The following is a 24,687-nucleotide window of genomic DNA, read 5'->3' on the forward strand; positions in this document are numbered from 1 at the left end:
TAAAAAGGCTGATTTTAAAAATTCTCTGAAATAGCCAATTCTTTTCCAAATTTTTCCTAAATTAACTCGCTCAAATGTAGATATCTTAAATGTTTTCTTAAAGTTAGAGTTTTGGGGTATTTCCTTAAGTTTAGGCTTTTAATGATTTTTGGCGATTCAGAGCAATTTGTGTCTTTTCATTGCACAATAAAACCATTAACCTATTCCTTCACATGATACTTGAAAGCGTCACTATAAGATGCACAGTATTTTAGATGACTCCATTTTATAATAAAGTATTTTTAAAATTTTAGTAATTACGCTTTATACTAAATGTAGCTATCCTGTAACATACCAGGGTCTATGGTGAATTGTACAATAATGCTGAAGTGTATATTTCCTATATACTCTCATAATAGAAAATAAAAAAATAATTTTCCAGTAGTGTTCCATATAAGATGAAAATAAGTTTTTTAAAGTGTTAACAACCCTAATTTAAATCAAATAGGTCACACTGATACTTCATAAGCAAGATTAGAACAGAGAATAAGATTCTACAGTAAATTCCAGAACAGTTACTGATTACGTTGTATATCATGTTTATACGAAAGGACCACAGTCTAGTATTTGAGAGGATGAATGTTTATACGAAAGGGACCATGGTCTAAGTGTGAAAGGATGAACCTATAATATGAACTAATGCTGTAGAAATACTGTATACTTTCTGTGTCTTCATTTTCTTATCTAAAATAGGGATAAGTATATTGACCTGAGAGTATAGTATTTAAAACCTAATCAGTTAAAATTATTTAAAGACAATAAAGCAACAAAGATAAAAATTCACTTCCTAGTAATGGGTATTTTAGTGCATGTAACTTTTTCAGATGTCAGTTCTAACCTGCTTTCATCTGTAAGAGTTTGTAATTGTTTTAATTTAATTTTTTCACAAAGAGATCTCCTAAATCTCATTATAATTCTAATTAGCTTAATTTTCTAAGAAGTGAGTTGTCCTATTTATTTTTGAAATAGTTAAGAATTCCCCAAATTACTTTTAAAAATATTAATGATGATAAAAATTAAAATGAGCACTAATACCTTAGAATACAGCATTTCAAACTATTACGTGATTGAAACAAAATTTGTGTATATATTTGGAATGAAGGAGTCTCAATGGTAAATTTTCTAAAATTAAAAAGAATTCATCACTTGAAATTTCAAATGTTGTATTTAATTCAACTGTTTCATTTTCCCCACAGTTAAAAACATAGCATGATAACACTAAATTCAATTGATATTATTACACAGCCCTCAAATTTATTTTTTATTTCAAGACACTCAACCTACACGTTTGAAGGTATCTACAGTTGACATAGCCACTAAAAGTAAAATCACAATGTATTCAGACAGAAAACTACAAAAGTATATTTTAATGGGTCTACTGCTTTTAAGATATTCCACGTAATAATCAATATCGTTAAAATCACTCTCAATAAAGTTTGTGTTTTTTTTTCTTTTAATGATCCAAATCTATAGTGAAATGATGAAATCGAAAAACAAGTGTTCTTGTCAGAAGACAGGAAGAGAGTTTTTTCCCTTCCCTTAAGGAAAACAAAGGATTCCTGAAAGCTTTGCCCTGATTTATTTTTCCAATTTTAAATACCTTAAGAGTAGCGGAACTGCTACTGGCATGGTAGTATTTCTAACAGTCAATAAATCTAAAATATTATGTGTGAATATTGGAATGAAGCCATTAAGAAGATTACAGCATGCAACACAGCAGAGGGTCCACAGGAAAAAAGAACTAGTAATTCAGGACAACTGTGACCACTGACCTTTGAACAGCCAAGACCACTGGTCAGGCTGACACAGTAATAGAGTGCACATGCATAGAAAGTCCTCTAGCCTGTAAGTATAATTTAAATGCTTTGGTGAATGATTTTAAAAGGTCCCCTTTTAAATATGAGTTAATTTATTAAATAATCAAACAGTACCAGGATTTTTTCAGGGTATTTTTCAGGATTCAAGAATATTTTCTCTTATTTCAGATCACAACACAAAAAATTCAGTAAGATCATTTGTGACTCTAACACATCTCATTTAAAACACTGACAATTATAGAAAGTATGATGTGATACTTTATCATATTTCCTGTAAAACTACAAGAGACAGCTTTTGGAAAATGGATGGAAAGAGCTAAATTTATTAGAGAGGGGTTAAACAAACAACCACCTAAAGTATTTGTAGAAAATGACTATAACTTTAAAATAACTCATACTTTCAGTAGATGGCCCTGGTTCCACCCCAGAGCTGTATCCACTTATTCGTTGTTCAAATCTGTCTGTAAGTCTCGGGCCCTTAATCTCAAGTATACGTATAGTTATATCTACATCACTTTGCAGAGTTCCTTTTTAAGATTCTTTTTACTTCAGTTACGTACAGTTAACTGTTCCTTATAAACGAGCAGTGAGATGGCCCCTCCTGTCATTTCACATATTTAGGCTTTTATATTTTGTAGAACTGTTAAACTTCGTCATATTTTAAAATAAATGTCTTGGTATCAAACTAATTCTACTGGGAAAGTAGTACTTCTCAGTTAAAAAAGAACCACCCACCAAAAAAAATTACTATTAAAAATTGCTTTTCTCAAAGAGATGAAATTAGCTACCACTGAAACTGACTATAAAAATTTTTATGACACAAAAAAAGCTGATTTCTTTCTCATTTTTCTTTTTCTTCTTTTTTTTTTTATAAACAATCCTTTCTACTTAGGGCATTAACAGTGGAAATGCATTGCACATAAAGAAAATATTTATAAAAGTTGGGGCTTTATATCATAATTAGTTTTCTATCCAATGAAGAATTCTTTGATGGATTTCTAAATGAATAACTCTAATCATTTCTAGCAGCTTCTGCAAAATTTTTATAATGAGGCAATCTAGTTATAATGAGCTAAAAAGATAATATAATTCTTTACTGGCCTGGGTTTGGATTTGTTCATACATAGCATAAATTTTACTACAGTAAGATAAAGTAGTTCAATTTAATTTGCTTCAAGGTCAGCAAGTATTTTAGGTTATTTATGGGCATAGATAATCTGATTTTAACTTTAAAATCACATTTTTCCTATCACTAGCCATAAAAACAATCAAAGCTAGTATTACTGTATTTTTTGAGTTTGAAATTTCTAAATTCACTTTTTCAAACTCTCTAATAAGGATTTCAAAGTACTTGCAATACTGCAGAAAAATATATGATGAAGGTTTTTTTTATTTATGGATTTTAATATTCCTGAAAAAACTGGATTTTTTTAAAAAGGAGAGTTATTTTTAACTTAGAACTATGTTATAAAGATATTTTTAAATAGCCATTAAAATATATACAGAAACAGCACTAGCCTGCATTTTGCCCTGTTCTAAGGAATATGCAGGCCAAAAATGCACTTTTGGAGACTATTTAACATGAAATACAGAGTATATCCTATTATAAGCTGCAGACACACACATGCACACACACACAAACCCTCTGCAAGATCAAAGAGCAGAAGAGAACTGGCACTTAATTTATCAGCCTTTACAGACAAAAGACAGTTTTCGTCATTTCAAAAGGATCAGATGTCTTTTATGACAAACTGGGTTTGCAGTTTAATTTACAAATAGAATTCTAAGTAAGCAGTCTTTGCTCTGCCAAAGCAAATGACAAACAGTGTAGGTTTTCATTCTTGCGGCCCTCAGCAGGATAGAAAAGATTAAAATAAAACTGAAATAATTTAGAGAAAACAAATAAATGTTTCAGAAAGTTGAGGGAGATCAAAGCCAGAATTTTCTGACCCCAACTGTACAAGCATTTCTTATTATATTGACCAGTGCCATCAGATCATTAATTAAAAGGAAAAGCACTGGCAGGTGGCAGGGAAGCAAAAGCCGATAATTGGCCCCCTTCTTCTTCTTGCCTTCAAAAACTCTCTCATTCTTTTGCAAGACATGCCACTAGGCAGACAGAAATGCCTACTTTGTAATATAATGATTAAGATGAGATGAAGAGACTTACGTTTAAAGAAACTCTGCCTAATGAATGCATCTAGCTTTTTAATTATGATCCTACTTTTACAATAGGAATATGATGTTCCATTCAACATCTCCTCAACTGCCAAAAGGTAAAAATATTAAATATAGAATCTACACTGATTCCTCTCACACCCATGCACATACTCAGTCCTTTTATTTCAGATAAAAAAAAAAAACCTGGGAAAAATAACTCTTTGTAATTTAAGGGTCCTGGAGAAAGTAGATAGATAGATAGATAGATAGATAGATAGATAGATAGATAGATAGACAGATAATGTGTTCACCACAAAATAACCTTCAGACTTACCACATCACTTGGTAGGTTGTTCAAGTCATTAAATGGTGATTCTAAAGTGTTTGTGTCAACATTTAACATAACCACATCCTCCAATGATTTATTTTTCACTCTCTGTTTAAAAAACACAAGTACAAATAAACATCTTAGTATATTTTCCTTCCAAAACTATAATGAACTTAGAAATGTAGAGAAAATTATCTTGATGACAATTAGCCTTGGGGGATAAAAAAGAAAAATCCTATATTATAAGAACATATAAAAAACTTTGCCTTATAAGAAAGAAAGTTTGTCTACAACCGTTCAAAAAGATTGGATAAAAAAATCCTTAGAACAGAATGTTTGGTCATCTAAACACATTGATTTAGTTTGGAGATATTAAATGTAATTTAACTACCAAAGAGATATTGTAACAAAAACTCACAAAATCGGAATGGCTATGTTAAACCAGAAAAACTTACATCCTTTAAAAACTTATCAACTGAATTTCTGTCCAATGATACAGGAACTTGTGGCCAGTTCTACACCTATTTTTAGCAAAAATCACATTATAGGGCTAACATAAGCCAAAAATCATGACTACTATAAACTAAATTTTAAACTAATAAACATTTTCTCCGTACTTCCATACCAATTCAGTATAAGCTGTTTATGAGGACTGTAAGTTGAATAAGAAAAATGATAAAGAGAGTGGTAATAAGGAATTGTTGCATTATTTATACATGAATTTAATATAAAAGATGAAATTTAATAGCCTATCAGATTATTTGACTTGTCTTATCTGTTTGACAGCTTAGTTAAATGGTCAAATTATCTCAATTTGTGGACTAATGACAGTAAATTAGAATTTCATCAAATTTTTCATCCTTAAAGAAAGGAAATACAAAGGTTTATTTTCCCTATTTAGACTACTATGCATACCTAAACAAATCATATAATTCTATTTGCCTTATTTAAATGATAGCAAATATAGCATTATTTTTTGATGCAAAAAAATTAGGTGTTCATTAATGAAATATATCACCTCAGAATTCCATAATTGTATAGGTCAACTAGAGATAAGTCAATTAATTTCAGTGTAGTATTTTTTAAATGACATTATAGAATAAGAGCTATTTTTGAGAATTATTAAATACCTTACATTTTAAATTGGCCAACCCAATTTTTTTTGTTTTAAGTTATTCAAGAATGAAATTTCTCTGATCCATTTAGAACTTCAAACCTCTGCATAGTAGGCAGAATGTTAAATTTGCTAGGGAAATGGTAGTCTAGAGTAGGGAATTTGTATGTTAAGAAAGCAATAATGTCTGGGTAGAATATGGATTCTCAGGGGGATATATGATAGCAAAAATCTATCTTGTAAAAGACATTGTAATTATTCCAAAATAAGAGTCAGAGGATGGCTGTTTCTTGGAAATTAACAGAGAACCACCTACAATAGTGACACTCTCACCAAAACATTTATAAATAAACTCATTTCTTTTCCTTTCCATATGTATACATAAATGTAAAAAAGGCTCATATACATAAATATGTAGTTATTTATAAATTAACTACAGCATAACTACAAAAATAGCCTATTTTATAAGCAACAATACATTTATATCAATGGTGTTCGAGTGGAAAAAGTATGTCATAATTTTGATTTTCACCTTCAATTCTAAGTTGTTCCCTTTAACAGAAACTATAAAGTTAATCCAGAAACCTAGTGCATTTGTTAAAGGATGAAATGAGTTTCTCTAAATAGCCTGGAATAATGGTTATGTGACACCTAAGTGTTTTGCTATGACACTAATGCTAAATTCTGAATAAAGAAAATTAGTATTAACATGAAATGTATACTTTTTTCCAACTTGCCCTTCATTTAAAAATGTCTGATAATAGCTGAATATTAAATTCTGTCCAAGGGACCATTCAGTAAGAATGGAAAATGTATTAATTTCAATAAATCAATACACTGAGATGCACTAAAATGAGAACAATTCTACATTAGCAAAGAGGGAAAAATAGTATGTAATTAAAATTTTTTTATTTGGATTAATGTCACTTTTTTATCTTTGTTTCCTTCCAAGTCAGGCTTTAACTATTTTCTAAATAGGAATAAAAATTCATACAGCATATAAAATGATAACATTTTCTCTGTCTCAGATTATTATATCTCATAATGTTCGTAAGCTTGCTTGGCTCGGGAAAGAGAAAAAGGAAAATTTGACTTTTTCTTCAAAAATAAGAAAATAATATTAGGACAGAGACTGAAAGTGTTATTAAGGACAAGAGTACGGTACTAAGGTTGGTTAAGTCTTTCTCTCACATCCTCTCTATATAAGCCTTCCATGCAATGTGACTACAAATGTGACTATCGTATCATGTACGATAATGCAAGGAAATGACCCGGGGTCAGCAATCACATGTTCCTGCAAAATGGAGCCAACATTTTATTTAGAATCTTTTGTGTATATTAAAACACGTAATGCAATGCTCACACTTGGAGCCTCTACTGACTTGCTCCTCCATCATTTACAGACCTTTGAGTTCAACCCTAAAGTCTAATTTTCAGGGAGAACAAAATGTCCTTATCCTTTATTTTGGAAGCAAATTTACATTTTAAAAAAGAGATTTCCAGCCATCTTACAGTCATGACTACATAAAAATAATTAAAAGAAAGATTTAAAGGATATTAGTTTCACATCTTTGAACAATTATGTTTAGAAGTCTTTCTAAAACGTATGTCAAAACTGTCTTGACAAAGAGAGAGAATAGGGAATATGTTGATTCTTCCTAAAAAAAAAAAATTCATTGTAATTGCAACCAAACAAAATGTAAAAAATTACTCAGTTCAGTCTCACATAAAATTTGTAAATAGATATATCCACATTTGAACTATAATGCCATTAATATAAAATAAGAAAGATCAAATTTTGCTTAAAAATATCTGCCTGATAATGACATAATAAGAATGGAATGGCAGGATGTGTATCTTGTAATAGATTAAGGAGAAAGTTACTAAATGGTACCCAACTGGTTTAAAGACATTCTTGAAGTTCCTATTACCCCTTCTCATTGACTATTAAACCCAATAAACTAAATACAATTGACTAAAAAGACAGTTCAGTAAGTCCAGAGTATAAAAGATACAGAGATGTTAACCAATCTAATCATGGCTGTAAACCTTCTCATTTAGTGCTGACTCAATTTAAAATTAGAATGGACTGAAATTTCTCCAAGACAATACTGTAAGAAGTAAAAAATTCTTAAATTTGCTCCTTTAAAAAAATAATGATTTTCTCTATACGTGTCTAATAAATATGCAATTAAATATGACTGAATTTTTAAAACATGTACCCATTTCTATAATATTTTGGAAAAGCTGAATCATTAGTTTTAAAAGTTGGTATAGAACCATTATGTAAAAAAATACAGAACATCACCAGGTACAATAAACAACTTTAAATAGTTTTCATCTGTACAAGTAAACATACTATAAAAATTATGTATTCTATTAGATACATTAAATAAGAAGAGACATGTGCATTAATATCAAAATCAGATATGATGACTTCTTTGAAACCATACCAACCAACTGCGGTTAGATTTTGTACAGTCAAAATACTGATGAAGAAAATACCAGTTATATATTCTACAATCAGATAACAGATTAAATACTTATTCATACACAATGTGACCTTTCACTGAAAGTACCTTGGCATGTAAAACAAGTTGTCTAAAAATTAACAAACATAAAAGCTCATGTTATTCAACTTAGACTTCAAACTTAAAACAAGTCTACTAAAGAAGTTCATTAAAATATATCCAATATTATTAATGATTAAACAAATAAAAATGTTACCCTTGCATTTTGCAAAAGGAGAAAGTGACCAGAACGAGAGTACATGCAGAATTCTATAATTCATGACTACTATCCGAACATGATTTCTCCAGACATGATCCTCACCACTCCTATATAATAATAATATAATCGGCAGGATCTTCCTTGATCAGCAGAGTGAGGATTGATGGTGTATACAGTGACAACAACTAATAAGAAAACCAAATCTAACTTATTTAGATTGTTGATTAGAAACTGGCTTAAAGTACAATATGCACAAACACACACACACACACACACAATACATATATATATATATATATGTATATACACACACACACATATATATACATATATACATATATACATATATATGTGTGTGTGTGTATATACATATATATATATATATATATATATATATATAACTGAAAATCAGATAGCATAATAATGCCATGCAATTGACCCAAGTCTTTTGTTCAGATCCAAATCTTTTGTTTATTTTTTTCTAATTTTCTAAGAAGTCTTCTCTTGAAATCTCACTGATTCCAAGTTCAAGGTCTTTAAAGTTCAACATTTTTCACTGTAGTGATGATAAGTCACAAAAGTCATTTTGGAATGAAGTGATAACATTGCAAAAAACTTACTGCGTTCTAAATCCCCAACAGGACTGAAAACTAAAAAATATTTTAAGTCTATATTTTAATTTAAAACTTCATGATTAGTGTATTCCAACCACATTTTGAAAAAGCACACTGACAAACTGTATCAAAATGGAGAGTGAAAAATAAAAACATTTTCCCTTTATGAATCATAACTACATAAATTCTGACCTTCAAAATAAGGTGTGAAAAAGAAACATATAAAAGATCCCAAGTGCCATATAGAAAGTGGTTCATCAAAGACTAAGTTTTTAGTACTTAAAATTTACCATATGATCTTGACCAAATTTACCATATTTTCATGGGTTTCATGCCATTGAAAATGGTCATTCAGTATACTAACTAAAATGAAATTATTCCAATACAGTATTTCTGAAAATGATCATGTAAGTATACCCTAAATATGAAACTTATCATTACTTTGTACTATTCAATTGATTCTCTTTCAAAATACAACTGTTTTAACTATTATTTATATTCATTAATTTATCACACATGTATCTCATGTCTGAAAGATACTTACCTCTATGAGGCTGGAGTGTATTCCAATCAGGTATGGCATCGGAGCACTAAATTGGAAATATATAATGTATATATTCATGAAGTTCATTAACACAGAAACAATATAAGTAATTCAGAAGGTTTAAAAAATTAAATTAATTAAATGTGCGGTTCTAATAGAGCCCACTACAGATAATTAAAATTATTCAATATATAAAAGTCAAATTTAATCTGAGAGGTCATTAATATATTCAAATTAAGGTTGCTTGGCATAAAACTCACAAAAGCATTTACAATTAAATAAAGAGTAGTAACACCTAAAAAAGCTTTTTTGGTTAGGAAGAATATTAGAGCCTAAGTCATAGTCCTGAGTTAAATCTTCCATATATTTCATATAAAACATATCCTAAATAATTAGCAAATTTTTTCACATTTCTTTTATATACCTTTTATATTCAATTAGATTCTTATTTCTACGATTCTCTTAAAAAATCATCATTGCTTCATACCTACTACACCACCAAAATTTTTTGAATCAGTTACCAAATATTTATTAAGACCTACTATGTGCCAAGCACTGTTTGGAAACTAGAAGTTCTTCCTCTACTGTTATCATTCTCTTTCCATACTATCTTTCTGCTCATGTACCTTGTCTTTCATTTAAATGTTGTACATTCCTATTTATCTCACTTTTGCTTTTATTAATAAAGTAATTTTAATGAATTAAAAAATATTCAAATATGTTTAAGCATGATACTGAATTAATTAATTCTACAGATAAAATCTGGAGCATACCAGGCAGTAGGACCCGGGCTAGGGTCTAGGTACAATAATAAGAGATATAAATAGAATAGATTCCTTTGCAGATCTTATACTCCAGCAGAGCATACAGACATTAAATAATCTTTGTGACATAAAATCGGGCTTACTTAGTAACTTCAAAAACATTTCTCATGAAATACACGAAGGGAATTATCCAACTTGACATTTCAAAATCAAAATATTATTTAACAAGAAAACGTGAGAATGGACAGATGTCTACAAAGGTGATAGAAGATATGCAAATAAATAGCTAAAACAATCTTTGACATTTCTTTTTATAGACATCTTTGTGTTATATTTAAGGCAAACATTTTCTATGTTAATGAAAACAGCCTTTTTAAAAGAATTTTCATAATTTTCCAAACATCACTTTCACTATCAGTCCAAACTCCTGTGTATCCACTTTGCTACTGAGGACCAGTAATAGATAAAGCTAACAGGCACCTCGACAGACCCAGTTTTTCAAATGAACCTCAAACAGCTCCAGATTTATTTGAAGCTGGCTAACCACTAACATATATCCAGAACCCACAAAAAAATAAGGATGGTTAAAGTTTTTATTTGACTCCTCATTATCCTGTTCATTACTTCTTATTGTACTAGATTCTAATTTTCTTTTGTAGCTTTGTTCCTTCATATATATATATATATATATATATATATATATATATATATATATATATATACATATTAAATATAACAGACCATCTGGAATTGATCTGATATTTTGGATCATTTGACTGAACGTTAAGAACTATTTACAGGCCTTGATATCCTTAAGACCTAACAGATTTTCTGCCTTCAAAAGGAAACAGGAGGAAAAATGTGGACTGTTCCACTTTTGCTTAAATAAAGGAAGGCTGATTACTTCCCTAGCTCAAGTTCTCATCTCTGGAATCCCTTCTGGGACTCCACAGAAGACATAAAATATATGTCACTAACTGTTCTGGGCTCCCACACTGGGTTCAGAACATTTTCACAAAACAGGATAGGCAAATCCCAAGATCTTAAATATGTCAAGCTGTCCCCACATCCAAAATAGTAGAAAATTATTCAAGTTACTGTGCAAACTTCCAATTTACCCCAGGTTAGGTTATCCTACCCACAAAATTTACAACATAGTAAGTCTGTGGTATCTCAAATTTCTAAGTACATTTTAATATAATGAGTGTTGGGGCACCTGGGTGGCTCAGTCAGTTAAGCATCTGACTCTTGATTTCAGCTCAAGTCATGATCTCACGGTCCTGAGACCAAGGACGAGTCGGGCTCCATGTTGGGCTTGGAGCCTGCTTGGGATTCTCTCTCTTCCACTCCCTCTGCCCCTCCCTCTTATGCACACACATGAGCACATGCTCTCTCTTGGGGGGAAAAATAATAATAATATAATGAGTGTTAATCAAAAAATATGTAAGCCTCCTAAAATTAACAATTATTATTTCCATTTTAGTTGTTAGGGGAACACTTGAGTGGATCAGATTTCAAAAAATCAGAGCCCACTGTGCTGACAGCTCAGAGCCTGGAGCCTGTTTCAGATTCTGTGTCTCCCTCTCTCTCTGCCCCTCCCCTGTTCATGCTCTGTCTCTCTCTGTCTCAAAAATAAATAAATAAATAAACAAGAAAAAAAATCAGAGCCCAAAGTAGCAGCTAACCTATTGAAGTCCTATGAAATACATCTAAGGTAACATTTTTTAAATTTCTTGAAAGTTAGTTATTTCTTAAAATATAAAAAATAAATGTTTAGCAATTATTAAGCTGGAATAAAAATTCAATAAAGGGTTCCTATGTAGAACTTAGTAATAAAGTAACTTCTAGCTTTTTCTGTGAGATTACTGGGTACCTCTAGGTGTTTTTATCTCACTAATACCTAACAAAATAAAAAACATAGAGATGTCAAAACTGTAAAAATTATTAATCTAGAGCATAATTTATTAAAATGATTATGATGTTTTGCATATAGATTTTATAGAACATATTTTATAGACAGATTTTACGTTTTATAAAATACACATTCTACTGAATAGTTTCTTTCTCACGAAAACTGGATTGTGTGCATCCTAAGATTTAATCAGCCAAATCTCATGAAAAGTAATTCTGCAACCCTTAGCTGAAATCTCCTAATTAGATTTGGGTGTTAATAACTCAGGAAGAGATCCTTGGCGACACTGATGTTTTATCATCCACATGCAAAACTGTCCTACATCTTTCTGTCAACGAAGTCATTTTGCAAAGATAGCATACAGAAGGCTCTATCAGGAATGCTTCTTCTGTTGGGTAGCAATTAATCTTTAGTCAAAAGTAATCACCCTCTAACCGTTTTTTGTTTCTTTTTTGGTTTTCTTACAGAGACCACCCATGGGTAGACTGTAATAGCCGCCTATTAACTTAGGTAGTCCAAACACCATGATTTTCCATTTATTTTTTAAGAAACAATTCTCTTTCATGGAAAGAAGAGTCAGATAGGTTCCCAAAATAAAAAGGTGACTCAGCCACTCTTGAACAAATAATGAATGATTATAATTTTACTGATACTAGGGTCATACTACCTCCTAGGTGTTTAAGGACTCAGAACGGTTAAGAGTGTGTGGCAACATCATGCACTTGCCACATTAAAGTTCTGTCTCTATCTCACATAGTAAGAATACGTACCACGAGATCTGCACCCTTAAGAAATTTTTAATTCTGTAATACAGCATTGTTAACTCTAAGCACAATGTTGTGCAGCAGATCTCTACAACTTAACCATCTTGTATAAGTGAAATCTTATACCTGTTCAATAGAAACTCCCATTTTCCCCTTATACTGACAGATTAACAGAAAAAACGTAGATGGTGTCATTTCCTCCCAGTCTCCTTCCCTACCCCACCAAGCAGTGTGGGCCATTTCTTCCTAGGTGTCTCCTCATCTATGCTTCTGTTTTCATTTTATTTATTTACTTTGAGAGAAAGAGAGAGTGTGTGCAAGCGGGGGAGGAGCAGAGAGAGAGGAAGAGAGAGAAAATCCCAAGTAGGCTCTGCCAGCACAGAGCCCAATGCGAGGCTCAACCCACAAATTGTGAGATCATGACCTGAGCTGAAATCAAGAGTCGGATGCTTAACCAACTGAGTTACTCAGGTGCCCCCAACCCTGTTTCTTTTACATGCCTCTGATGTAAACCTTACAGTACTACAGTATTACTCTGTGTTCCTCTTGTGTGTGCATGTGCATGTGTGTATGTGCTCCATGCACATCTGGGTGAAGTTTTTCCTATGTGTGGATACTGCAAGGGCAGAAATGAAGTTTTACTCATTACCTTACTATACGCACTGCTAGGCAAACAGGTGTTCTCTATATATTTGATGTACAAATGGATGGATAAATGAAGGAATGAACAAACAGGTTAGCAAGGCTCCATCAGTTGGCCAACATGCTATAAACCTGCATGGTCACAAGATGGCATTATGGCTCTCCACAGTCTGTCAACACCAGAGATACCAGGTGGGAAAACAAAAAGACTTCCAGGAGAAAGGGTTATCTCAGGATTCAGAAAGTTCCAATCACCTTAAAGAAGTGGCAAATATACATCTATTCCATCAAATCTTCCTGGTGCTATTTTTGAAGTGAAATATAAAAAAGTCTTTATTCAAAAACCATGAGATTGGAGGGATAATCTCTAATATTTTTCTCCCTTTTTGCATACAAATCAGCATGATTCTAGATCCTTTGCAAAGATGCAAGGGGAAGAAAACCATATTCCCCAAGAAATAGTTTAGTCCATAAAATGTTTTGACAGAAGAGAGCTAGAGTCTTAGGCAGCTATTTGAAAGAAAGAAAGAAAGAAAGAAAGAAAGAAAGAAAGAAAGAAAGAAAGAAAAAAAAGAAAGAAAAGAAAAGAAAAGAAAAGAAAAGAAAAGAAAAGAAAAGACAAGACAAAATAAAAGAGAAGAAAAAGAAATCACAACACCCAGTTTCTATGATAGAAGCTGAGCCTATCATTGTGACCTTAACGTTTAGGAAGTTTCAGATAACTCCTTGATTATCAATCACTGCTGTACTCTCTGGAACAGGGAACTGTGTGGCATGGAGGCTGTTAGAACTTATCCTAAAGGCTATTTCAAGGTTAGAAACTAGTAAGAAAATTCCAGGGACCAAGCTTCCTTCATCATAGTGGAAGCAGCAGAAGACCTTCATGCAGGGTTAGAAAGTATCGGGAAGACATCTCTGGGAAGAATAGCACAGAACTAACTACACCACAGAATAGCTTCTAAATAGCTGTATTTTAGAAAGTCTTAAATGTATAGTCATTACAGACAACTGAACTTAAAGGGAAGTTACCTCCTAAGAGGTCAGAACATTTTTTTAAATTTTTAAAAAATCTTTGTTTTTGAGAGAGAGAGAGAGACAGAGTGCGAGCAGGGAAGGGGCAGAGAAAGAGGGAAACACAGAATCCAAAGCAGGCTCCAGGCTCTGAGCTGTCAGCACACAGCTCAACATGGGGCACAAACACAGAAACCATGAGATCATGACCTGAGCCAAAGTCAGACACTCAACCAACTGAGCCATCAGGCACCCCAGAGGTCAGAACACTTTAATAGAAAAATGCAAATAGCTTAACATTATATATGATAAAATATAATTCTAAGCTTCATCATTAGAAATGCTAGTTCTTGAACCACTAACTTGACATGTATTTTTAAAAATCATGTATTGGGGCATTTGGGTGGCTCAGTTGGCTAAGTGTCCAACTCTTGGTTTTGGCTCAGGTCACGATCTCACAGTTCATGAGATAGAGCCCCACGTGGGCTGTGTGCTGACAGCACTGAGTCTGCTTGGGATTCACTGCCTCCCTCTCTCTCTCTGCTCTTCCCCCTGCTCACGGGTACACACGCGTGTTCTCTCACCTTCCCTCAAGATAAATAAACTTTAAAATAATAATAACAATAACAATAATAATAAATAAAAATCAATACGTTTCCCAATACTTTTGTAAAAATTATATGAAACGAATAAATTTCAATTACTGAACACCATGTGCCAAGACCTATGGCATTGTCAATGTGAATCAAGTGCCATTTCTGCCTTCAAGGCTGCTAATATATACTAGTTATGTTGATCACAGAAAAACACTCTAAAATGAATACCTAAAAACCTATTTATAGATCTAGTTTAACTCTCAGACTTGTGTGTGTGACACTCCACAATATAATTAAGCTACAGTCTCCCACCAAACTTTCTCCTTTCCAGTACTCAAAGGACTGAATGGCGTGGTAGATCATTGGGAACTTACTTCAAAGCATTATCAATACTATTACCATGCTGTGGAAACACACAATATGTTAGTATCGTCAATATGGGGCCAAATATATGTGGTATCATTACAATCACTTGATCTGAAGAGAGCTAGTCATAAAAATTGAACAGAAAACCTCTAGGTATGAATTTAAATGGCTCTCTCTAATCCTTAAATACTTTAGGTGAACTGCTTTCCATGAAACAAAAAAGTTAAATACTTTGCTTCTGAAAGAGCTTTGTTTTTAATAATATAAACAAATTTATTATAGTCAAAATTATTTCCTTCTCTCTATGTGTGTATGTGCACATGCATGGTTTAGAGGAAACAAAACTGAATTCTTTAGAAGTAAGCTATGCCTGCAGAAGATGATTATGCACGAAGAGAACATTCTATCCTACGGTCCAGAAGAAGATCCCAAGGCTGCTGTTTCAGAGTCTAACCCTTGTCCAGCCTGAGAATATACACACTCTTCCAGAGGAAGAGAACAGAAGAGTTCCAGGGGTGTTGTTGAATTCACATTGGGTGAGATCATCGGGAGTTATTTCTAATGCCAGGAAGCATTTCAAAATTAGTCCCAACACTTTTCAACATTGCTTTTTTCCATGGTGGCTTAGGGCCGAGACTTTGATTTAAACCAGAAACTCAGGGAATCCCTGAATTAGAGGCAACCCCTTTGCTGGTATTTGGTATTCAGTGTGCTACTGAGGGAAGAGGGGTGAAGCAAAGTGTGTCCTAAGGTAAAGGTAATGAAAGTGTGCCCCGACAGAGGCAATGTGGTTTCTGACAGGCTCTGCAGACAAATTCTGACACCTGGGATATGGAGTTCTTGGACTGATACTATAACTTCTGTAAGGTTTTCTTAACCACAACTAAGGCTGTATTCGCTTCTTTTTATGCAATTATCTACAAGTCTGCGGAAGTAACTCACAAAATCTAAAGAACTTTATGTTTGCCAAACACACATTTTTTTTTTTTTTTTTGGCCAGCTTTGAACAGAACTACTCTGCCCTCATAAAAGCAGCTTTTAATATTGGTTACTAATCTCGAGCCCAAGTTTCAGGGATTTCGTTTGTCTATACATACACCAACCTTCGCTAATCTACAAATAAACGGATTTTTTTCTAATCATACAGCCTGGATTTAAAGGAGTCTGGCAAAAGTCATCTTACCAGCAGTAGTCCAGCAGGTGCGGCGGAAGCACTGGGATGTATATGTGCTGCCAGTACATTGGGTATAGCAGGGCAACTGATCCATGGAGACAGGCAGTTAACTAAAATTTGCAAAAGGATAATAACAACGGTAAGTAGATGCCGATCCTCCAAACAAAAAGACATGCTCAAGTCATCCAAGATGAATGACAAACATAAAACAATTTATTTAGTGACCTAAATCGCATTGTCTGTACCAAATCTGCCAGAACAAAAACCGATCTGATGTTGCCAAAGCCCCTCTGAAGAATACTTTCAGCAAAAGCAGCTTCCTGGGCATCTTACGGAGACAGTGATAACTACCTGAAAAGATAGCATTTGGGGTCAAAGCTTAGAACATAAATAAAAGTAAGACTGAAAAACTGGGTGAGCAGCTTAGGAGAAATTGTAGGAAATTACAACGTGTGCAGCACTCTTCGCGCCTCGCTCGGATTAATATACCACGATTAAATATGGAAAGGAAGGGAGGCTGAAAGCTCCTGAGGGATATCATTAGGGCAAATTGCCAAAGAATGAAACATGAGCCAGTCAGGAGAGTCTGGAAGCTGCGCTAATACCAGGGGACCTGAATGCTCGACAGTTGGAGCTTCAGTAATGTGTGAACTGCGGGTTATGGTATCAAGAGACGCTGTTCACTGACACACAGAATGTCACTATTGACCAGCGAGCTGCCCGAGCTTGACAGCTGTGCTACAGGAAGCCAAGTATATCATAATTCCATATTTAAACTGTTCATTTCAGATTAACATTTTGTTTCCTAGCCTTATATCACAACAGCTGCAAATACATCGATGCTATTTTAAAGGTAATTGCCATTCTAATTGTTTTGTTTGGGCAAGCAGTTAATTAAATATTTTTAAATGCCTAACAAAAGGATACCACTTTATCTTCCCTCCCTCCTACTGACCCTCATCAGAATTCTTTCCATGGGACTTTTTGTTTTCCATTTTAAATTACATTTCTGTAAGTGCTGATCCTTTTTTAATGTTTAAAGCAATAATTAAGTCAGCATTCTTCATTTTAAAGTTTTGCTCAAGTCAGCATTTCAAGCTTACTAATTAAATCATTTGGTTCAACTTGAAAATCGGAATTTAAAAATACTACCGTCTGAAAATGAACCAAAGACTTTCTCTAACCATTATTCCTGTTTTATTATACAAATAAATTAAAATTTATATGCAGTAATCAAATTAATTTAGAAGGATAAATGTATTAAAACAATTCAATCTTAATAGAGACATGTGTCTATATTTAAGTGCAAAATTGTCCCACTTAAAAAAAAATTAAAGAAATCTAATCTGAACCAAAAACATAAAAATTTTCACTAAAATATATCCCTCTTCATCATATGTATTTTTCCAGTTAGATTTTTAATTAATTTTATATGGCAAACGATTTTTTTGTTTTTATTTACTATGCTATCATTAAAGGATTGTATTAGTACTTTGCACCTACAAGTTTTAATACTTTATCTACAGTATTCCTTCAATACCTATTATTTTTAAAAATTCCTTAATTAGAGCACAGAATATGCCACTAGGAGGCATTCAAATACTTTCACTTAACAATGACAGACCATGGGTTTGTCTTATTTGAACCCTCATAGAGGGAGATGAAATGGGGTTGATGTAACTTAGTCCAATTCTCTCAGGTACTCCCTCCTTGTAAATTAGGCATCTTTAAGGCTGTACCAACTCTTTCCATCCCTTCAGTGTAGCCCAATGGGCCAAAAGCACTTACATAGCTTTGAAAGGCGGCTACTTTACTCAATTTCTCCATTTGTACACAGATGACTTTTAAAACAGCTCATTTAAAAGTTAAAAGGAAAACGTTCCTTTTTTATTGTTAAGAAAATAACAGTGTAATAAGAAGAAAAGTACATTCTCAAAATGAGGACTAAGGGTAACTTATTTTACTGAGTACACCCAGAGTCCAAAGCACTCTATTCAATGCTATCCAGACACTTTCCCTATGTCCTTAATGCTCATCTTAAATGAAGTTATGAACTATTTGTTAGTAAGGCACAACAATATCATCTGATGAATTTGGCCTCATAGAGGGTGCTTCCTTTATGTGACAACAGAGTTGCCAAACACCTGCAATGGCCAGCATGTGGCAAAGGGTCATCTCTGCTAACCAAGGTCCTCCAGGAAAGAAGGAAGTTCTACAGGGTTTGGCAACTTTTTGGATATAGGGGATAGGTGACAGGGAGAGGTAAAAATACTACCTCTCCATAACCACGGTTTCTATCCTAAGCAACTAGGATGAATTATTTCAAGTAATACAGCAAAAGTGTTAGGTTCAGGTGGAACTATAAGGCATTTGTTTTTGCAAATATTGATTCTATTAACTGTGAGATATCCAAGTGGAGATTTCCAAAGGAGGCAGAGGCATGCCAAAGACCCCCCATACTCCCCTAGCAGCATGTAATAGCTATGTGAGAAAACACGATTGCAACACATACTTTGTGGAAGAGATAATAAAAGTAGTAGGTGAAAAAACACAACGAAGAAGAAATAAATTTACTAGGAAATGAAACACAGATTATATATATATGTAAGCTGTACAAAACAATAAGAATGAAGTATATCATAGACAAAATTAGGGTTCTGCCACTAAGAAGTTTGTGTAACATCTGGCATATCTGCAATTATAAGCAGAGCTATTTCCTAATCTTTAAAATAAGAAGTATATGCTAGGTGATCTGTAAACATTATCTCTGAGAGATGTATTTATTCTTAGATCAGATCAATTCTAACATGACATATTCTTTGTAATAATTAACAATTTTTTTCCATATAGGTGGTTAATACAACCAGACTATACATCAGACCCACCTTCAAAATACATCCAAAGATCATCTCTACAACCTTTGAAGTACATGAAGTAACTGAGCAATTGGAAATACCATAATAAGTTACTTGCTTAATTCAAAAAACTTTTTGAGTGCCTGCTATGTGCTATCATAAATCTCTATCAGGCCGTAGGGACACAGTACTGAACAGTACTGAATATGGAACTTAACATATTAGTAGGGAAAGCAAACAATAAAACGAAGTATATATTATGTCAGAGGTAAGTTCTATGAGGAAACCTACAGCAGGGTAAGAGGGTTGAGAGTGACAGAGGGGCTGTTTTAGACAGGAGGGTTAGGGACATACTCTCATGTGGTGACATCTGAACTGAGACCTGACTGATACAAGGGAGCCAACTGTTACAGCTCAGGGGAGAAGCACATTCCAGGCAGATGAAACAATGCATTCAAAAGTCCTGAGGTGGGAACAGACTAGGCATCTTCGCAGAGGAGTAGGGAGGTCCACATGATTAGATTGAACTAAGTGGGAGAACGGCAGGAGGCGAGGTCAGAGAGGCAAGCAGGGTCAGAACTGGATGGCCTTCTGGGACCATACCTCTGAAGAGAGAGTGAACTGTCACAACCAGTTATTTACCTAGAACATTCTGACACCCATGCAAATTAAGGAAAATAAACTATGTATTTCAGAAATCTGGTTTGCAGAATAAAGTACTATAAAGAAATGAGATCAATTTATAAGCCAACTAAAAAGAATCTTTTTACTTGTTAAGTTATTAATTATCATAAATATACTGATTCTTTAAGCACACAGGAAAATGACAATCATAGTTCCTTGGACTAGAATTACCTAAGACTCTATCTACATCTGGTTCGTGATAGAACTAGAACTTGACACTGCTTTTCTAATATTCTGTCAGCTGTTTCTTTAATACCCCAGTTCTTCATGAAAGCAAAGAGGGTGGGAAAAGAAGTTTCAGTTGTTTGAGTTAGAACATATCCCAGCCATTATGCTCTAGAAACTAAAGAAGTAATAGATAAGGAATAATATATATTAGGCTATAACTTTCAAAGAAAAACAAATTTGCCAAATAAAGATTTAAGAAAAAAATCCTTGGGGCGCCCGGGTGGCTCAGTCGGTTAAGCGTCCAACTTCGCTCAGGTCATGATCTCACGGTCTGTGAGTTCGAGCTCCACGTCGGGCTCTGTGCTGACAGCTCAGAGCCTGGAGCCTGCTTTGGATTCTGTGTCTCCCTCTCTCTCTGCCCCTCCCCTGCTCATGCTCTGTCTCTCCCTGTCTCAAAAATAAATAAAAACATTAAAAAATTTTTTTAAAAATCCTTATAATCTTTGTTAAGTGGCATAGGAATATTTAAATGCACGTATCATTTCACAAAGCATACTCAATATATTGACTGGATACAGTCCCACAGTACTGACTAATACACAATAAAATCATTAGGAACATGTATCTCCCATACACTACAATTATAAAATAAGCATACATGGAAACCATATGAACAGAAAAGAACTGATAAGGCCTATACAGTCAAGGCGAGAAACTTGACAATAAAAGTGGATAATAGTGAACTTAGAGAATAAAGGCACTTGGAACTTGCAGCCCCAGGCTACCAGGTCTAATGTAGATACTGTCATTGATAATAATAATAGCAGGTGTTAACATAATGCTTACCATGTGCCACGCACTGTTCTGAGTACTTGACGTACTCAGATTTAATCCTCAAAACAACCTTATGAAATAGGTTCTGTCTTCATTATCCCCATTTTACTGGTCAGGACACTGCAGCAAAGTTATGCCAACTGCCCAAGATCACATACCTAGAATGTATAAAAGCCACGATACCAACCCAAGTAGGCTCCTGAGGGCAACAGCCATTATTTTAAACTACCTTTTGACATACAAGCATTTAGGATTCCCAACACTATGGGGCTTTGAATAACATCTACTGGTTGAAAATATTCTATCTTAATTACACAGTGGAGAATGAGTCTCTGCACTAAACAATCAAGAACAGCTAACCTTTATAAGAAAAACTTGGGGTCTGTGACAGAGACCCAATTTACAAAACTTTCCTCAGGCATCACAGTGGGCAACTTCAGCAGGAAACCAATGCAACAGATTCTCTCAGATGTTAAAAAGACAATTGATAAAAATTCTACCAGTTATCATCTCATTTTGCATCTGCAAGAACATTTAGTTGGCAGCCAAACTAAAGTTCTTTCCCTTTTGAAACTAAGCCATGTGTGAAGCAATTAAATAGACACATATTTTAAGGAGAAAGCCACATTATCAGATTTGCAAGGAGACCACAGGTAAACAAGTCATCTAGTGTGTGACCACAATGAAAACAGCATAATTTTAATTCAACACACTTTGTAAATAAAGATCTCATATGGACACAACACCACTCACACATCTCTTAGATTGTGCCTCATCCTTATGGATAAGTCCTATTCGCTTCAGCTGAAGTTCTATATGAATTATTGAGGGGCAGATTTATATCCCCTAAGAATGTATTTATGCACAAAAACCAAGAAATATAGATTAGAGACTTCATTTGATTTTTAACTGAATCAATATTTAATTCAGAAATTTATGCACTATAAATAACTATAGGTATACAGAATAAATTGCTGCAGATGGGAACGTGATAAATTCCTCACAGAATGAAAAAAAACAAAACAGTGGAAAGCATAAAGAAACCATCTGTTTAAACACATTTAATTTACATTCCCATTTAAGAGTTTAGACCAAAAAGAGTAGCAGCAGGTATCTGAAAACTATGAAGTTATCCCTACTATAAAATATTCTTACTTAAGCAAAATTCTAAAATTCAGATCAAGTGATAGTTTTAAGAAAACATTTGGAAAAATAGCAATTTTTATAATAAAAAAGAGTATTTATACACTTTTCACGCTTTTTTATACTAAAATATTATTTTATATTTCATTCTCTTTCTTCATCCTATTAGGATGGCAAATTCTGCTACTTAATTACTAAGAAAATCAATCTAGACTAACTTCTTTCCATCACACCCAAGTCCTTTGGAAAGTTCTAATCATCTCAACAATGATCACTGGTTTATTAGCTTGTCCTAGCCAAACAATTCTAAATTCTTCTTGCTTCCTTGGTTCTTTTATGTATGCATTCTTTTAATGATTTTACAGATAGGGAAACTGAAGCAAAGTTAAACCAATTGCTCAAGATCACACAACTACTAAGTGAGACACCAAACATGTGCCAGGCATTATTATTGGCACTGGGGTTATAGTAATGAACAAAAGAGACAAAAAAATTCCTGCCTTTAAGGAGTCTGCCTTGTAGTTACCCTGTGTAAATCACCATTACTGTCATACTAACCTCTCCTCAACTCTCATTCTCTGTAACTGTCACATAAACATTAATGTCAGTGGCTTCAAACAAATTTCCTTCCCTACATGATCTTTTCCTATTCCCAAATTCCCTGCTTTCTACTTCTCACTCTCAGAGTCAATTCAACAGCAGTTTTGCTTTTCCTGGAGAAGGCCCATCTACCTTCCCACCAAAATTTAAGTCTAATACCACAACATGGCTCAAATCTATCTATCTTCTCTTCTCAAAAACTTGTAGACACTGGATTCTAAAAGACTATGGGTTAAGATGTTCATGTGAATTATATAAAACTACATAATTTAGGCAATTATTTAGGAAATAAACAGTACAATTAAAGAATCACTGCATTTAACAGTTGGAAAGAACCTTAGAGATTGTTCTTGTTCAATTCTCTCAGCTTTTAGACAAGAAACTTCAGGATAAAAGTTAAATGGCTTATATAAAGTAATCTAATTTTTTGTTTAAGTAGTCAGGGCTAATGCACAAATCTCTAATTTAGAAGATGTCACTAATATAACTGCATGGCAACCGTATCTGGGGATAATGTTTTAAATAACCAATAAATAAATCCAACTGGTTGATGCTATTTTTTTAACTATTAGGCATCTTTGAAAATCATAATTCAAGATATGTTACCAGGAACAAAATAAAACTGGTTGCAAGCCATCAACAATTATTAAAGAGAAAATTGCCATTGCAAAGCAATCACGAAGTTCTAAATCTTTGTAAGTCAGATTAATAACTCTTAACTTGTAAATCATATACAATTAAATGAGGATGAATAATTATACATATATTGTATATTCTAACATTAAAAACGTATATAATATTCCCAAATATACTTAACATACATATATGTATATTTAGCATGCAAATCAAATATATGCAAATATATGTATCTATATATGAACTAATGTATAAACATCTACAGGCATGTGAATATTTATAGGCACACACACACTTATTAAGTTACAATGTACTGGTAACTAAATGACATTAAGCCCACGGCCATTATATAGCAAGTAAATAAATAAATACCTGGTAAAGAGATTTGTCCTTTGTGGGTCATTCTATACTTCCTCTTCCTTACCTACTTTCAAACAGGCCTCTATATGTAACAAACGTTTCCTTAAAAGTGTTTCTTTTTTTAAAAGTTTTTAATGTTTACTTATTTTTGAGAGGGAGAGAGATAGAGTGCGAGCAGGGGAGGGGTAGGAAGAGAGGAGACACAGAATCTGAAGCAGGCTCCAGGCTCTGAGCTGTCAGCACAAAGCCCGACATGGGGCTTGAACCCATGAACTGCGAGATCATGACCTGAGCCACCCAGGAGCCCCTTCTTAACAGTGTTCCTAAAACTCATGAGATGAACTCAATTTCATCTTCCTCTATGGTCACTGTTCTAGTTCAGGAGCTAGTCATTCCTTGCTTTTTTAAAACTAGACTCCTGTTAGTAGGAATTTCTCTACCCCATTTTTTTTTTCTTCTATAATGCCACCAGTGTCCTCTTCCCCCAAATAAAACTGATCATACTATATACCTCATCTGCCTCCCTACAATCTGTGGGATAAAATCTAAGCCCCTTAATTTAGCAAACATGTTTCTTCACAATCTGGCTACTGTTTATCTCTCCAACTACATTACATAGCGTGACATTTCTCTCTCTCTCTCTCTTTCTCTCTCTCTCTACACACACACACACACACACACACACACACACTAACAAGTAAATATTTCCTACACAAGAAGACATAAATTCCTTTCAAGAACCAGTGTCATACTGAAGTCCACTCTTTAATATACTACTCTCCCTTTTACATTTCGCATATTAGAGTTCTTATCACGTTGGCTGGCCTTGGTT

The 24,687-nt window shown here is 33.5% G+C and overlaps 1 protein-coding gene across 4 annotated transcripts in view; it reads right to left on the bottom strand.

Moving 5' to 3' along the window:
• DENND1B (DENN domain containing 1B) overlaps window positions 1–24,687 on the bottom strand; it is a 253,965-nt gene that overhangs the window by 84,125 nt on the left and 145,153 nt on the right. For 3 of the 4 annotated variants that reach the window (XM_042976469.1, XM_042976468.1, XM_042976471.1), the window contains 3 exons: window positions 16,585–16,685; window positions 9,347–9,392; window positions 4,351–4,452 (listed from right to left, as the gene is read on the bottom strand). In XM_042976469.1, the coding sequence (XP_042832403.1) occupies window positions 4,351–4,452; window positions 9,347–9,392; window positions 16,585–16,685 (249 nt within the window). The remainder of the gene's footprint in view (window positions 1–4,350; window positions 4,453–9,346; window positions 9,393–16,584; window positions 16,686–24,687) is intronic. The other variant, XM_042976470.1, reaches the window with a different exon arrangement.

This window comes from Panthera tigris, chromosome F3, assembly GCF_018350195.1.
Source record: "Panthera tigris isolate Pti1 chromosome F3, P.tigris_Pti1_mat1.1, whole genome shotgun sequence".
Classification (NCBI taxonomy): domain Eukaryota; kingdom Metazoa; phylum Chordata; class Mammalia; order Carnivora; family Felidae; genus Panthera; species Panthera tigris.